The 15,781-nt window shown below is 38.6% G+C and overlaps 1 protein-coding gene across 3 annotated transcripts in view; it reads right to left on the bottom strand.

The window, feature by feature from the left end:
• Positions 1–15,781, bottom strand: part of VCAN (versican) — a 119,840-nt gene that overhangs the window by 45,167 nt on the left and 58,892 nt on the right. For all 3 annotated transcript variants that reach the window (XM_042942886.1, XM_042942874.1, XM_042942889.1), the window contains one exon: positions 2,642–7,870. In XM_042942886.1, coding sequence (XP_042798820.1) covers positions 2,642–7,870 — 5,229 coding nt within the window. The remainder of the gene's footprint in view (positions 1–2,641; positions 7,871–15,781) is intronic.

Here is a 15,781-nt window from a genome sequence, read left to right as displayed (position 1 = left end):
AACCCCCAATTTTTTTGAAACCCCAAAGTCTTATTACAGTTTTCTTATTAAAACACAAATAACATTGACACTCCTAGAAGATAAATGTAAAGGTGACAGACACAAATTTCTGAGAAGAAAAACCTTTAAAATATGCTTTCTAAATGCAAATACTTTTACATAGTTTGAACACGTATATTCTTCTGTAATATTGATTGGATAATTGCATTTACATGAATCACTTATGTTTATTACTTGAATACTTTTTCAGGATCCCCTATGTTTCAAAATGTACAAAAATACAGATAAGAGTTGAAAGTTCTACAAAATAATTGAAATAGGATATATTTGGAAGAAAAACTGTATTTTCAAGAATCTTGAGTCCCGAAACCCTGAAATAATTACACATGAAAAAAGATGTCTAGTCATGAAACATAAACGTAGGAGTATTTGAATAAGCGAGCACTGCTGTGGAAGACAACTGAGCCTTTCCATATGAGAACGTCAAACTCAAACTTTCTGAGTGTTAAGTAAATCCCAGACTATGAGAAAGACTTGACAGATAATACACTCGCCGCTGGGGGTTCAACATTATAATCAGATGCTTACACCTACTTCTCCAAAAATGACCCCTATTATTCTAAGACTCTTTCTCCTATAGTTCTAAAAATATGTAAAATCTCCCTAGCCATTTTAGCCTTCTGCCTCGGAAAGTACACTGCTTGTAGGTCAAGGATGCTGTCAACAACACATCTACGTGCTGCTCTCAGTGCAAAACCAGAGTGACACTTATGCGACAGCGCTTGCTAAAACTGTGCCGTGCCACACGACTATGAAGTTCTGTTACTATGTCCACCACAGGCTCCAGACACCATGCTGAGAGTGTGGGACAAGGACTTGGCAAGAAAGCGGGGGGCTTTCTGTGAACTGAAAGTAGTTGGGATTAGGAGAAAAGTTTTGTTTTGGCAAATTTTATTCTTCCCTAAACAGTTTGTATTACTCTTCGAAAGTTGAACCTGCAACCGATGGACCAGGCAATCCATTATGCGCTGCTGTTTACCAAATTTGCCTGAAGTGACAACTGGCTTTGCAGTGAAGACGCAGGCTCTAATTCTAGGTAAACAGTGTGGGCTGCATCACTGGCACACATTTCTCACTCATTTGTCAAACCAAATTCTCTCTCTGTGATTTACCAATGATTTCTGTATTATATTTTCACCAACCTGAAGTATTTGCAGCGAAATTGCAAAAGAATAAATATTGGCCAGATTACTAGGTTATCATTTACAGACTAAATATAGAGTGACAGTGAAAAATTCCATCAACCACCTTGGATTAGTTTTCTTCAGAAAATACTTTGAGTCATTTATAAAAGTTGCACTTTACAATTATTTTACTCTATCCGAAGCACAACAAGCTGAAGCATTAATGGTAGGTACAAAAAGATAACATTGAAACGATCAGGAGAATAATTCTAAGTACAGCCATGCCGGAAAACATATTCATTAAAATAAAACATATTTTCAACAACACAGCCCTTGAGATACTGATTTTTTTTTCCTTTTTCTAGGTAGTGGCTAGGTGGTAATGGACATCTGTGGATTCCACTGACATAGTTATTTAAATAACATTACTGGAAAATACCATTAGAGCAGACTTTTCAATATTATCAAGCTAGATTAAAAGGAAAATAAATTCTACAAAGTAAATATCCCAAGGTTTCTGGTTTACAAATAATTAAATACTGATTATTCATTGTTATACTATATTAATAGGAAACCAGCAAAGAGCAATGAGAAGACCATGGACTTTGGGGTGGTGTTGACCTGGGTTCAAATCCCACCTATGCCATGGCATGTGTGGCTATGCAACCCTGAGCAAATTACAGAACTTCTCTGAACATCCACCTCCCATGCATTTAAATAGGGATGATAATAATAAAGGGATGATGATAATAATAATACAGCATTTTTGTGAAGACCAAATGAGAGAGTTTATTGAACCAGTATCAAATTCATGCTTTCTATCCATTCAGTAAAAAAATAGAAATCTTCTTTCGACAGGCAGGGCGTAAATATATACCCACTCTGGAGAGGTACTGTGTTAGAAGCATTATGCAGACTATCTGGAGCAAGGAAATTACATGAAAGTATGGTCTGATAACTGATATTGCACAAACTACGTGAATGTTTATTAGGAGTTATTTACTACTCTCAAATTTTAAAGGGCTGACAGATTTTGATATCGCCATAATAGCACCCATCAATGAGAGATTTTTAAAAAATGAGATTTTTTTTCCTGTTTTTAAACTAAGATGTATAACTACAGGGCATGTGACAAGGCAATATTTTAGTTATGAGTAAAACCAAATTAAATTTTTACACCATTAACAATTTCACATTTCCTAGGTTGCAATTATATGTTGTTTCTAAAACCCAGAAAAATACAAAGAATATCTATAAAGCCCAGAAATAATATATACTTACTTTCTTTGCATCTAATTATGGACTCAATACTGTGGCCTGTCCTGGTGTTATGTGAATAATGTAAAAATCTTCACTGATTTAATATCACAATAAAAATTATATACATATATATACATGTTAGGACCAAGGGACTGTTTCCGAGTTTGGAAACAGATTCATCAATGTTGCAACCTTACCTGGTAAATAGACTGCTGTGCCTTCCACTGACTCTTCATTAATGCCAATCAGGAAACTGGTTTCATTAGAAGTTTCCAGAAGGGAAAATGATGGTGTTGCAAGCTCAGTATTTAACTCTGCAATGCTTACTGTTGCCTGATTATTGGAATCAAGAATTCTTGCTGATACTTGCTGTTCTGATGTTGCTACTGTATGATCCTCCTCTCTGATCAAAGCTGCTTGTGTTTCAGGGTTTATTTCCAGAGACGAAGAAATGGTGGGCCTCTCAGAAACCTGTGGGCTGGGCTGAGGCACGACGTCTGCCTCAACTTCATACATTGCAGAAGCAGAAGTAGAATGTGGCCACAGTGTAGCACCTTCTAACTTAATTTCACCTGCAGTTGTGGCCACAGTCCCAGCCTTGGGTGTTCTAATACTGGGAAACACCTTGACCATTTCTCCAGAAAGCAGAGTGTTGGTTTTGTTTTGGGAATCTTGGAGAATCTCAGTTCCTTCTTCAGCAATCAGTTCTGTGGGAGAAGCTTCCATTTGTCCTAATAATTTATGATTAGTTTCATCTTCTGACGGTTCTAATCCAGTGTCAGAAGATAAGGATGGAGGCTCGGTTATGTGAACGAACTCTTCCCTCGATGATGTGAAAGGCACTTCAGTATCTGCAAGTTTTCCTGGAGACATTGGAGATGTGCCGACATCTGTGCCTGGCAGAGCACTTGCCTGGGGGCCCTCTGCATGTTCAGAGGCTCCACTGCCTAAGAAGACAGTAAGTGGAGATGATGGTGTCTGAGAGGACAACTTTGCAAAAGCGGTAAGTGCTGAGGTATCAGTGTAATCTGAGGGACCGGATCCTTCCATCACATTAGATGCCTCTGTTAAACTCTGAGTCATGAGGTGGATAGTACCGATACTTACATAGGGTGTAGGATCTATCAGTGCCTCCTCGGTTCCCGATGAGAATTCTGGCTGAAAAGAAGGACCTACGTATTTCTTTTCTTCATACTCCTCTTGTGTCTCCATATGGCTCAATGTGGATATTACCTCACTTTGGTCTGCAATAGCTTGACCATCAGACAAAGTACTTGACTCAAAGATATCATCCGCGGCTTTTGCTTCAATTTTTGGTTCTTCAGTCTCTGGATTAACTGTGGCAGATGTACTAGGAATGGTCAGAGATGTCGCTGTGGGAAGCAAAATATCTAATTCTGTTTCAGGGATCCGGGTTGTGAAGAGAAAGCCCATGTGATCTAGGTGGCTTCTGTCTTCAGAAGTCATTGATTCATTATGTGTTGTCTGAGTGTAGTTAGCCAGAAGAATATCACCAGAGCCCTCAAAGTTTTCATCAGTTAAAGAAAGGTTAACAGCTGCCTCATACTTCTCTTGAACTTGAATGCTTTCTTCACTACTGCCATGTGGTCCTGATAATGCCTCTGGATCTAGGTCTGTTTGCATTCCAAGGATGTCTTCATATACAGGTTTAGTGTGATCTATATCTATGATAGTATTTTTATCTGATGTCAGCTCAGGGAGAATTTCAAGGATGGTACTCTCTGTAATTGTCAGTATTAAATCCTTGTCCTCTTTGTCCAGATCTATAATAATGTTTTCAGTGGCTTTTCTTCTGTTAGGTTTTATGGTGGAATCCTCAAATCCTCTGAAATGGTCTTGGAAACTATCTGCAGCACCTTCTGTGGACCTCTCATATGACACTGTATTTGACACTGTGCTAGTTGGATCAGGGGAGCTTTCATTCGGCTCTAAATGAAGAGGCGGCAACATTGAAACTGTTGGGAATCCATTAACAGTAACAGCTTTAGCACTTGGAACTGCAGGATGTTTTTCCAGGGATCTATCAGAAACAAATGTGGTGCTTCCTTGCCTGGTTGCCTGAGTAGTTCCAGAAGTGTGGACTAAATCAACCATATCCAATTCCCCAGATCCCTCTCCAGAATGTTCATAAAGCAAGTCAGATGGTTTTGGTGCTGATGTAACAAATCCTTTGGCCATTTGAAGACTGTAAGTTCTAGCCAGAAAATCAGAGGGAGGGGTTGCCGTGTCTTTTGTTTCTGCTGTTGAAGAATTCTCGTTAGAGACTTGTTCAGTCATCAGTTGAGGTCTAGTGGTCTGGATTTCTTCTGCCCAAGTGTGAGTCTGACTCTGAGGATGTTCAGTATCTATGGAGAAAGTGAGAGGTGCCATAGAGGGTCCTTCAGTTCTGGTGTCCCTTAAAATTTCTAGTAAGGTCGTGCTGGATGCTGTCTCACTATTTTCAGAGAGGTTTTCTGTCTTAGAAATGAGTGGTCTAACTTCATTTGCTACATTTTCTCTTCCCTTATAGCCTTCACTTGTATCACTTATGAGGCTGGTTTCTAAATTCTCCATTTGAGAAGCGAGAGGATATAATGTGGTAACAATTTGTTCCATTTCAGTAAAACTCACTGATACTGTAGTAGCCAAGACTTCTTCTCCTGATCCCAGCCCAGAGAATAAAAGATCAGTATCTGACTCTTTAATTATTGGTCTCATAACTTCGGGAAAAGGTTTTACATTTTCCTCCTTTTTGATTGGTGAATCTGTAACTACACTTTCAGTGGATACAGATTCAGTCACTGAGGTAGTAGCTAAGAAAAAATGGGATTTTTCAGTAACTTCAGGGACAGCAGTGAAGGGTGCCAAGCCCTTTGCTTCTGGATCCGGAGTAGACACATCAACTAAAGAAATGTCTTCCTCCTCCATTTCCTCATCAGGATGGTACATTTTCTTTGTCGTTAGCGTAGGGGAATCTGTGGTGTGGAGTCCCAGTTCAGTAAATGTTTGTGAATAGAAAACTGTTTGTTCTGGTGCAACAGAACTTTGAGGGAATTCAAAAGATTTTTGATCCTGCATCTTTTCCTCTGACACTGTCTCACTTTCAATTCCTTGTCTCACAGGGTTGACTTCTTGTGTGGACCATAATTTGGCTGGCGCCATAGTCTGGGGAAAGTTCGCTGAAACTGTGACAGCGACTTTCACTCCGCCCTTTTCTGTCGCAGCTTCAGTACCTTCGGTTTCTGATGTTGGTAAAATGGTGGATCTTGTATCAGTTTCATTAATAGCACCTTCTACTCCCAATCGTTGGTCAGTAAATGGGGGATCTGTACTAGAAACATTTCCCACAGCACTGGGAAACACTTGGTCCACGGAGCTGCTTACTGAGACCAACTGCTCACCTGAGCCCTCAGCTGAGGCTGTGAACTCTTCCCAAGGGAAGCCAGCAGTGCTGACCAAAGTGCCACTGGGTCCTTCTGAGTCGGCTCTGTGGTTGCTGTGATCTGAAGTAGGTATTACAGGTGATAGTGAAATCTGGGTATCCTTCAATGCTGCGTCCCCAGAGCCTTCCATCATTACTCGTTCTTCTTTTGCTATGGGATAAGTTACCGTTGAGTATTCTCTCAAGTCACCACTGAAATCTTCTTCTAAAGGAAAATCTGTAGAAAAGCCCTTTATCTCTGCCCCATGGTGTTGTTCTCCTGAGACTTCTAAAACCAAGTTTTCTTTGGATGTTTGGCTTATAATTTCAGAAACCTCCCTGTCCATTACAGTAGTCAAAGCTAATTCTGTTGGCTCAGAAGGGAGTATAGTTTCCACGTGGGGAGACAAAGTGCCAGCTGCTTCCTTTTTGGTTTGAATTTCAGACTCTAAATTTAATGAAAATGAAGAAACAGTGGTAGTTTCTGGGTCAGCAGCAGCTTCTCCAGAGCCCAGCTCCATGGAGAGAGAGGTGGGGCTACCTGGGACAGTGGACGGCCCTTCTTGAACCTCATGGTGACTGCTACTGCTGGGCTTAGCAGTCTGTGCCCCCAGACTGTCTAAAACATTTGTTTCTGTAAAGACAAGAGTAGACCTTGCCATTTCTTTTTCAGATTGTGTGGGTTTTGTCGAGGACATGAAACTGCTCCTGTCAGTAGATGCTGAACCACTAGATGTAGCTTCATTTGAGCTTTCTAATTCAGAGGGTAAAATCAATTGATCTGATCTCTGTGTAGATGAATATACCTGAACTGTAGCAGATCCAACTGTAGATCCCACCTCCTCATCTTTTGTCTTCTTTCCTTCACGAGATGTACTGAAAACCCACTCAGAAGTGTCTGTTTCCCCTATAAATTTGGTTGGCACTACTTCTGCAGAAAGCTGTTGAGAGATCGAATAAGAGGTGGTTGCAGGAACATCAAAAAGACTTTCTGTGATCATGATCTTGCCAGTGTCTAAAGTAATGGATGTATCTGTAGTATTGCTCTGTGAGAAATCAGTTGTTATGGTGAACATCTTATCTTTATCTTCTTCTGCTTCCCCAGAGCCTTCTGGAATGGGAATTGAAGGACTGACTGAGAGCTCTGCATTTTCCCTAGGGGTTATTTCGGCCCAGCTTTCTACAGTGGACAAGCGGTCATCAGGGAGGGCATTTCCTGTGAAGGTAACTGAGACTTCCTCTGAAACATCTGCTGACACAAAACTTGGAACTGTACTTGGAGTGTATGTGACAGAAGTGCTTTTTTCTGCCTCTTCACCAAATGTTACTTCAGTAGCCCTTGAAAATACTATTTTTTGAGATTCTTGGTCAATGGAAGCATCTCCTGAAGACTCTTCAGAAAACAGAGGTACAGGTTCTATGTGTTCATGGACCAGATTATCCAATTCAGGCGCTCTCTCTGTGACTGATTCTGGCCCCTCTGTGGTTTCTCCCTCATGCAATGGGACTGTGGGGAACACATCAGGCTCACCACTTGAGAAATGTTCTGGTGTTTCTGGGTAAGTCTCAGGCCTCCACGTAAGTTCAAGCGACTCTGTTGTCTCTTTTGATTCATTAGGTTGCACAGCGGTAGACTGTCCGGTTTCAGCCATCACAAACTGATGCGTTTCACTTTCACTGCTGTCTGAAAAATTTTGAGAAGGTGCAACGCTCTCAAACTGGCCACGCCGAGCTTCTGCTGTTTCTGGGTCCTTGGGGACAGTGGTGACGAGCTGTTTCCCATTTATGTACTGCACTGACGGGGTGGTCGTGACGTCAGTAGCATTCGTACATTCTTCATCCTCCTCTTCGTCTTCTTCACTGTGGTACAGATCTATTTCAATTATCTCAGGTAAAATTTCAGCAATTAGATCGTGCTCTGGGTCTGTTTCTTCACTACAAGGTTCATCTTCTTTAGATTCTGAATCTATTGGATGACCAATTACACTCAAATCACTCATTCGACCTGAAAAAAACAAAGAGTTTTCACAACACTTGAATAGAAGATTTGGCAGTGTATGACAGAAGAAATCGATAGCAAGGCTGGCTGATTAAGCTCACACACACAAAGAAAGGATTCGAATCTTTTTACGTAACAGGCAATCACCCTTGTACACAGGGTTCTCAGTTTCCAAATTTGTGGATTCACATTAACAACAAGAAAAATATATCCAATTTAAGGTGGTAGGAACAGGTTATGAAAACTCTTCAACACATTTAACAAAGCAATGTGCTTAAACTGAAACAAGGGATCACATATATACATTGTCATCATGAAATGTGGGAATTCACATGTGTGTGAACTGAAAAAAAAAAAAAAAAGAAAAAGAAAAATTAAGACCATTTCACCAGATCATACAGAAAAAATATGTGATTATTGTTTTCTGAAAGGGGATGCTTAGACACCTTCTATTCAATAAGGAAGAGAGAAGAGAGTCCTTCTCTTGCCAAAATCTGTCCTAGAGAAGACTGTTTTTAGAAAAGTAAATAAGAGGTTTCTTTATAGTGCTTTCACAGTGCAACAACAACCTCCCCCCCCCCACCCCACTTCCGCCCCCGGTGTAACAGTGAGACAAGATTTAGCTGCACAGGCTGCAGCCACATCCCAGATATAAGGGCAAGAAGCCCCGGATGGGGGGCCCTGCGCAGGATACCTCACTGAAAACACCAGGAAGGAAGAGCCCTCCATACTTTATACCTCTGTCCTTCATGAGAGGTGATTTGGATTGGGTCTGTTATGGCTCTTCTTACTAACATTTTCTCCAAAGGAAGTTCAGGGGTCGCATCTAAACATTTGGACGAGCATACTTCACATAAGACATATCCTCAGAACATTTCCCTTGATTGTAAATTGCTAAAAGGTACCAACCATTAAACTCAATGGACTTTACTGCTTCCAGAAATACACCAGCAAAACTCTTTGCCCAGGCACGAGGAAAGAGTAAATCCTGGGCCCTCACCTTCATCAGAGTGGAATTCAGTTGTCCTAGGAGAGGATCCTGCCACTACAGCTGTCCTGGCCCCTATGTCACGGCAGTGTGAAAAGGTGCCTGTGGGTGCAATGACCCATGAAGAAGACAAAGAGAAACATGCAGGATTTCAGAGTGTCTCGCTCTCCCACTCCAGGACACTGTTGTAGAATTAGTTTTCAGACTAGCCCCAATCCATGCCACATATGCTCAGGTTAAGCCTGAAAGCTTGCAGAAGGAATAATTATGACGGAGCCACCTCTGTCCCCCATCAATAGGGGGAACGTTCCTGTAGCAAGAAGCCACTCCCTCCCATGTATGAAAGGACCAACATCTAGCATTTACTGATAAGTCAGAAAAGAAAAATCCTTATTGAGAAAGAACGAGTACTGCTTGTATTCTTTACGCACCAAAATAAATACAGAAGGATGTGAACTATCAATAAAAACTCTAAGATGCTCCTTCTATATTTTTAACTAAGCTTTGATAGAAAACCAAAGAAAACAAGACTTTTATGTAACTAGAAGACATATACAATTTTTACATTACCCCTTTCAACCTTATAAAAGCAAGAAAGAAAACCCTTCACTATACCCCGTCACATCTTCACCGTGTTATCTCTATAAAATATTACTTGCATAGGGCTCAGTTGTTCCTACCCTAATCCTATATCCTATACCCAAATCTCCAACTCATTCCATTCCATTTACTCAGCCTTTCACCTGTGGAAACAAAGGCTTACGGGTATTCAAATGAATAAAATATTTCTACCATAAGAGAAGTGAGATCAATGCATAACTCTGGTATATTAAAAAAATATGAAACAAATACATATGATTTCTGCCACAGATGTTGCAACAACTCTTAACTGCCAAGCAAGAAAATAACTAAATGTCTTACCTTTTTTCAAACAATATAACTAAAAAACATAAGTTTGTTCAATATTAGATTATTGAAGTTGTTGTTGTGATCTTATAGTGTCTCATTTTACATATGTTTTAAGAGAACTCAGTAAGATCTTCAGATAATAACACCTTTTAATATGGCTTCCAGTGAAGCCCACATTTTTCTCTTAGAAAAATTTTGAGATAATATATATGCATATGTACATATATGTATATGATAATACATTTTAAGTGCTTTTTGTACAAATAAATCTTTTGAAACATCACATCAGTGGTTTTGCCTAATCACCATACTAAGTAGTCTCTCAGTGCCAATACTATTTTAATATAGTTGAGGTAAGCCAGACTCAGTTAAACTATTCTGTACATTAAAAAAAAAAATTATGTTTATTTACTTTTGAGAGAAAGAGAGAAAGACAGAGGAGTGAGCAGGGGAAGGGCAGAGAGAGGGAGACACAGAATCCGAAGCAGGGTCCAGGCTCTGAGCTGTCAGCACAGAGCCCGATGTGGGGCTCAAAACCACAGACTGTGAGATCATGACCTGAGCTGAAGTTGGATGCTTAACCGACTGAGCCACCCAGGTGCCCCTCTGTACATTTTTATAGGATTTAACCAAGGCTTCAAAACTGTGCCTATCTTAAATTGCTAATACTCTCATTTTACATTGAATCTTTTGCACTAGGTTTCATTAGGTGTAAATAAAACTAGAATTCACATTAAGAAGCAGCACACACACGGATGCTAAATTCACACAATATCTTTCATTTAAATACAGAAAGAATTTTATTTTTTTGTTAAGAAAATTTTTTAAGTTTATTTATTTATTTTGAGAGAGAGCACGATATTGAGCTGGGGACAGATAGAGGAGGAGAGAAAGAATCCCAAGCAACCTCCATATGTAAGCATGGAGCCTGACGTGAGGCTCAAACTCACAAACCATGAAATCATGACCTAAGCCAAAAGTCAGAGTCAGACCCTTAACTGGCTGAGCCACCCAGGTGCCCAAACACAGAAAGAGTTTTAAATAAGAAACAGGTCTGTATCAAGCATATGAAGAATCCCCACCACATTTTGTACCTTTTACAAATAACGGAGATAAAACTAACCATTCAGCCAAAGTTCTCCTACCAAACACAAGATAAATAAGGAAATAACTGCTTGATACTGTTTATTTATAAACTCCTAGACCAGAATTAGAGTAAACAGCACTCATTGTCATTATAGATTTATATAGGTATCTGAATAAATTCCTTACTTAAAGAATAGTAATGAAAAACTAATATAAACATATCTCATGATCTTCAGAATGAACCTAAACGGAGGTTCCATCAATGTATGATGTTGGTAGGTCTAAAAATAAGTGGGGTGGAGAAAAACAGAGAGAGAGAAGACACTAAGGTAAGTCAGTGTGTCAACTGTCAATGTGTCGAAGGAACTGACACGTCTTGGTGTTCACTTAAATGTTTTACAAAGGAGTGAATAATTTAAAATAAAATGTCTTTTTTTCTAGGAAAGAAAACAAAGAACTGTAATTGTGAATCAAAAATTTATATAATAATTTCATTGACTATCAACTCTTATTAAATCTACTTAATTCAATTAATAAAAGACCCTGGCATTCACTTTATATTCTCCAGTTTTAGTTCCAATGAACAAAGCATAACATTCTTTTAGTCTATTTTCCACTTGGATAAGGAACTTTAACATTTTTTATTTCACATGAATCTATGGGGACTTCCCTTAGCATTTTAGATGATCATATCAGAATATTTTACCAAAAGATTCAACTGTTAGATGCAGTATATTCCATTTTCTAGCCTAAATAAATATCACAGAACTTCAATCACAGCAATACAAACATAGCAGAGATGGCCTTTGTATGTTCTTCACAAACACAGTCGGTTTCATATTGGCTTTTGCACACAAAATTAAATTCACTACCACAACTATGCATGCCACCCAACCATATTATCTTCCCAGAAGCCAACTGACTGCACAACATTTACTACCTATTATGTATCAGACTCTATTGCAAACCCTTGCTTACCAACTCTGTAGAGACCTAAGAGCCTCAAGAATATTTTCCAAGTCGTTTGACTGTCTGCCTACATGTCTCTCTCTTTGAAACAAATGCTCTTGCCAAGAGGTTAGTAAAATGGCCTTGCTAAACCCTTTTCTCCTTATTTTAAAAGGAAAGGTTTTGAGTGTACACATTGCAAATGTACCGATCACTACATTTAATCCAGGATTCCTTCTTCCACCTGCCTCCCAAGTATCTGGTCTGACTTGCTTTCAGAATAGTAGAAAACACAGAAACATCTTAAGCTATTTTGTCTTAAGGTTCTCATTGTACCATGAAGCTGGTAACCACCAAAGAACTGTGGGCATGTCATGGTCAGCAGGGACTGAGAAGATTTTAAAAAGTGCTCATTTGATATGTATTACAAAAGTGTTCTATTCAATGGGAATTCTTAAATAAAACAGATACAAATAAGACTTGAAATTATTGTTTCCTTTTTCCGAAAGAAATTTTCTCACAATTACAGAGACTAATATTCACTTTGTTTGAATAAGTTGTGTCAGCTTCCAAATGGTTTCATCAGATTTCTTAATATTGTTTTAAGAGTGAGGGAAATGTTCATTTTTTTTTCTGCAACAGATTCCCTACAGATCAATCTACATTCTATTCTCTCCTTGTGGCTGGTTTGTTCCCATACTTTTAAAATCTCATGGAGTGGGGGGTGTGGGGCTATGAAATCTACCCAGTATGGATGGGAGGGTTCTTTCCCACAAACCCATTCCTCTGCCATTGCTACCTTACATCTCACCCATATTCCTATTTTCTCCTTTTTGTTATTCAGTCTTTGAAATTACTTCTTCATCCCTCTTTCTTACTACTACCCCACCCACCACACATGTTATTAGAGAATTGCAAGTACTATAATTATTGTAAACCATAGAAGTTTCTTTGCCGGGTGAGATGGGGGTGGGTGGGGTGGACACCTGTGCGATTGTAAAAGCAGGTATCTCATTCCAAAGTCATGATCTGCTCTATTTTGTATTAACAGTGCAACCTGATGGAGTCATTAATGCTCCCAGTTCTTAGATGAACATGTCCTTAAAAAAGACTCTCTATGTTAGAATTTTATCCTAAGGATAATATAACTTTTATTTGGATTTCAAGGGTAGAACCACAGAAGTTTGCACACTGTGTGTATAATCTGTTCTATGTTTATACAAATGTATTTTAACACCTTGACTTGCATATACTAGTATCACAGTTAATAGATTTTTTGTAAAGGCACACAAAGCTTTATTGCGAGCCGATCTCACCATGTATTCACCATGTATTTTTAAGTACCTCATGGCGGAGTTCTGTGGACATAGCACAAATGTTCCAGTTATGCTGTTAGCAGACACAAAACATAGTTGCCCAGGCAGCTGGGTGAAGTTCACATTCTCTTTAGGGAATTTTACAATTTAAGCTTAAGAGCTTTAATTAAATATAAGTATATACTAGTTTACTCAGCAGAGGTATATTAGGATCACATTTCTTTAGCAAAATGGATTTCACTTTAATGTGCAACAAAAAATATTTTGTTTCCTTATTTTAAAAATGTAATAGACAACCACAATGGAGTGCTTGAGCAATCCTCAGAGAATTTAAATAGAGAAAGCTTGAAGTTCTTTAAGATGTTCACGTTTTCTCACACATACCTATAGGTCCATCGACAATACAGAAACAAGTGCCCCACTTTCATTCACGTTTGATATGTTCTTAATTAAAATAAAATGCTAATTGGCATCTCGTGAATCAAAGAAAATCACCTAATATAAATTTTAATCAGATTGTTTCAGATATCCTAAATTCCTCAATATTTTCAGAATCTGAGACATTAAACTAAAAATGGTGTCAACTCAGGGTATTTGAAACAAAATTGACATTAGTAATCAAGATATAAATACCCTCCCCAAATCTCATCAGATGTTTCTGCACCCTTAATGAGTTACCTTAATAACTGAAAATCAGGTGATATTTATATCAACACTCAATCCTCCCAGAGATGAGAGAGATTAATCTAAAGGTTGGGAGATCAGCATTAGATTCTGTGACCCACATCTCCCTATTAACTCTGCCAGTGGAGGTTCATTTGGTGCACCTCCCAAGCATGTTATTTTATACTGACAGTCTCCTCTTGCTGAGCAAGGAGCTCAATATTTCTCAATTCATGAATTTTACACCCAGAAAGGGTAATGTATATGTATAAACAATGTAAGCATTTCTGATGGCCTCGCTTTTAAGAGACAGACATGTTACGGGGATGATAAATGGGAATCATCTCTTTTCCCAACTTGAGATAATCCTCTAATAATGCTGTTCCCTCAAGCGGAAAGAACGTATTTAGATACAGTCATCTGGTCTAAGTGCGCGTAAGGAGATATGACCAAGTGTGGTCTCTTCTTACTTATAGAAAAGGCCCAGGAGAGTTGATAACTTCAAATTTTTAAAGAGCAGAGCTTGCCTGGAGAGCATAATCCAGTAAGTTTGGGACTTTCAAGCGCTTCTGAACAATAAGAGAAAAAGCTGTATGACAGAGAAGTAAGCCAGGTTATTAAGATTTCAAAATGTTTGCTTAAAAATAGAACAGATAAACAAAAACCAACCATAGACAGCACATTTATTATCTTTTCTACTCTGGTACTCCCACACTGTCAAAGCCTTTGATAGGTAGGTACCAAATACCCAAACACCAGAAAAATGCTTTGGTCAGCATTAACGATTTAAAATTTAAGTAACAACTTTGAGTAAAGTAAAACAAAGGCCTCTCATAGATATAGATTTATACTTCTTTTCTACACCCTTAAATTAAAGCTACTGAGACAAACTTTAACAGACACCATTTTATTTTTAATTATGTTACTCTTTTCTTCAAAGGTCAATAGCAGTTTCCGCTCACCTCTTCCACCTGACCTCTTCAACAGGGTGTTTGAACGGCCCAATTGACTGTCCCCATATTTACCCTCCCCTTCAGTTTTATGTTAGAATTCTCTGCTTCTCTGCCTTGGAGACCAGCAACTCCATGTCCGTCTCTCGTTATCCTCCTCATTCCCGGCTCAGACTTCTATTCAAGCGGAGTCCTCTCACCCCCAACTTGGAATGCTTTGTAAATCCTCCTTTGAACTTCACCCATGCATTTATGAATGATCCAGCTAAAGCCCTCAGTTCTCCAGTGTCTTCTCTAAAACTCCTCACCCCGAACTGGTTGTATCTTTGATTTGTATGCCTTGGACCTTAGGTCATACTATTTCTTATGTCTAAATTCCTCAGCTGTTTTTATGTTTTTGTCTCCGCTCCCTTACTAAATTCTATATTCCACAGTTGAAGTGTAGGGATACTTATACTTTAAACATGAATGGTGTTCACACTCTTGCAACTCAGCCCCTCTTTGAGAATTTAGTTAGAAGAACATCTGCTCAGTTTTTTATCATCAAGAGTGAAAAAGTTTACATTCTAGTAGAATTTGATACTTCCTTTGAAAGATGTGAGTTTGGGGCTAAAGAGATATTGTCCTCTGATTATAGTAGCAGCTCAAATTTTGAGATACAACTAAAGAAACATACAGATAATGCAAACACTAAAGACTATACTGGATATAAAAATCTAGATAATCTGAAAATGCAGACAGAGCTTCCATTTTTTTTCATCATTCACCTTTTCAAACCCAGCATTCCATATAAGGCTTCTATCAGGGTGGTAATCACTGTTTTTCTCAATGTAAATGTATAATGAACAAACTCACTTTGGTAGCATAAGTCAAAAGAATCCTTAAGCCATGTTGATATAGACAAGGTAACATGGATACAGCAAAGTGAGGTATAAAATCTGGGTAATTCAAGATATACTTTCCACCCCTCACCATTACTTGTGATTTAATTACAATGTTTCATGAAACTTTAAAAAATATGTTTTAATGATATTTAATTCTACTTTCCTTTTTTAAA

The sequence above is a fragment of the Panthera leo genome, chromosome A1 (assembly GCF_018350215.1).
Source record: "Panthera leo isolate Ple1 chromosome A1, P.leo_Ple1_pat1.1, whole genome shotgun sequence".
Taxonomy (NCBI): Eukaryota; Metazoa; Chordata; class Mammalia; order Carnivora; family Felidae; genus Panthera; species Panthera leo.
This window is presented reverse-complemented; position numbering and strand designations above follow the sequence as displayed.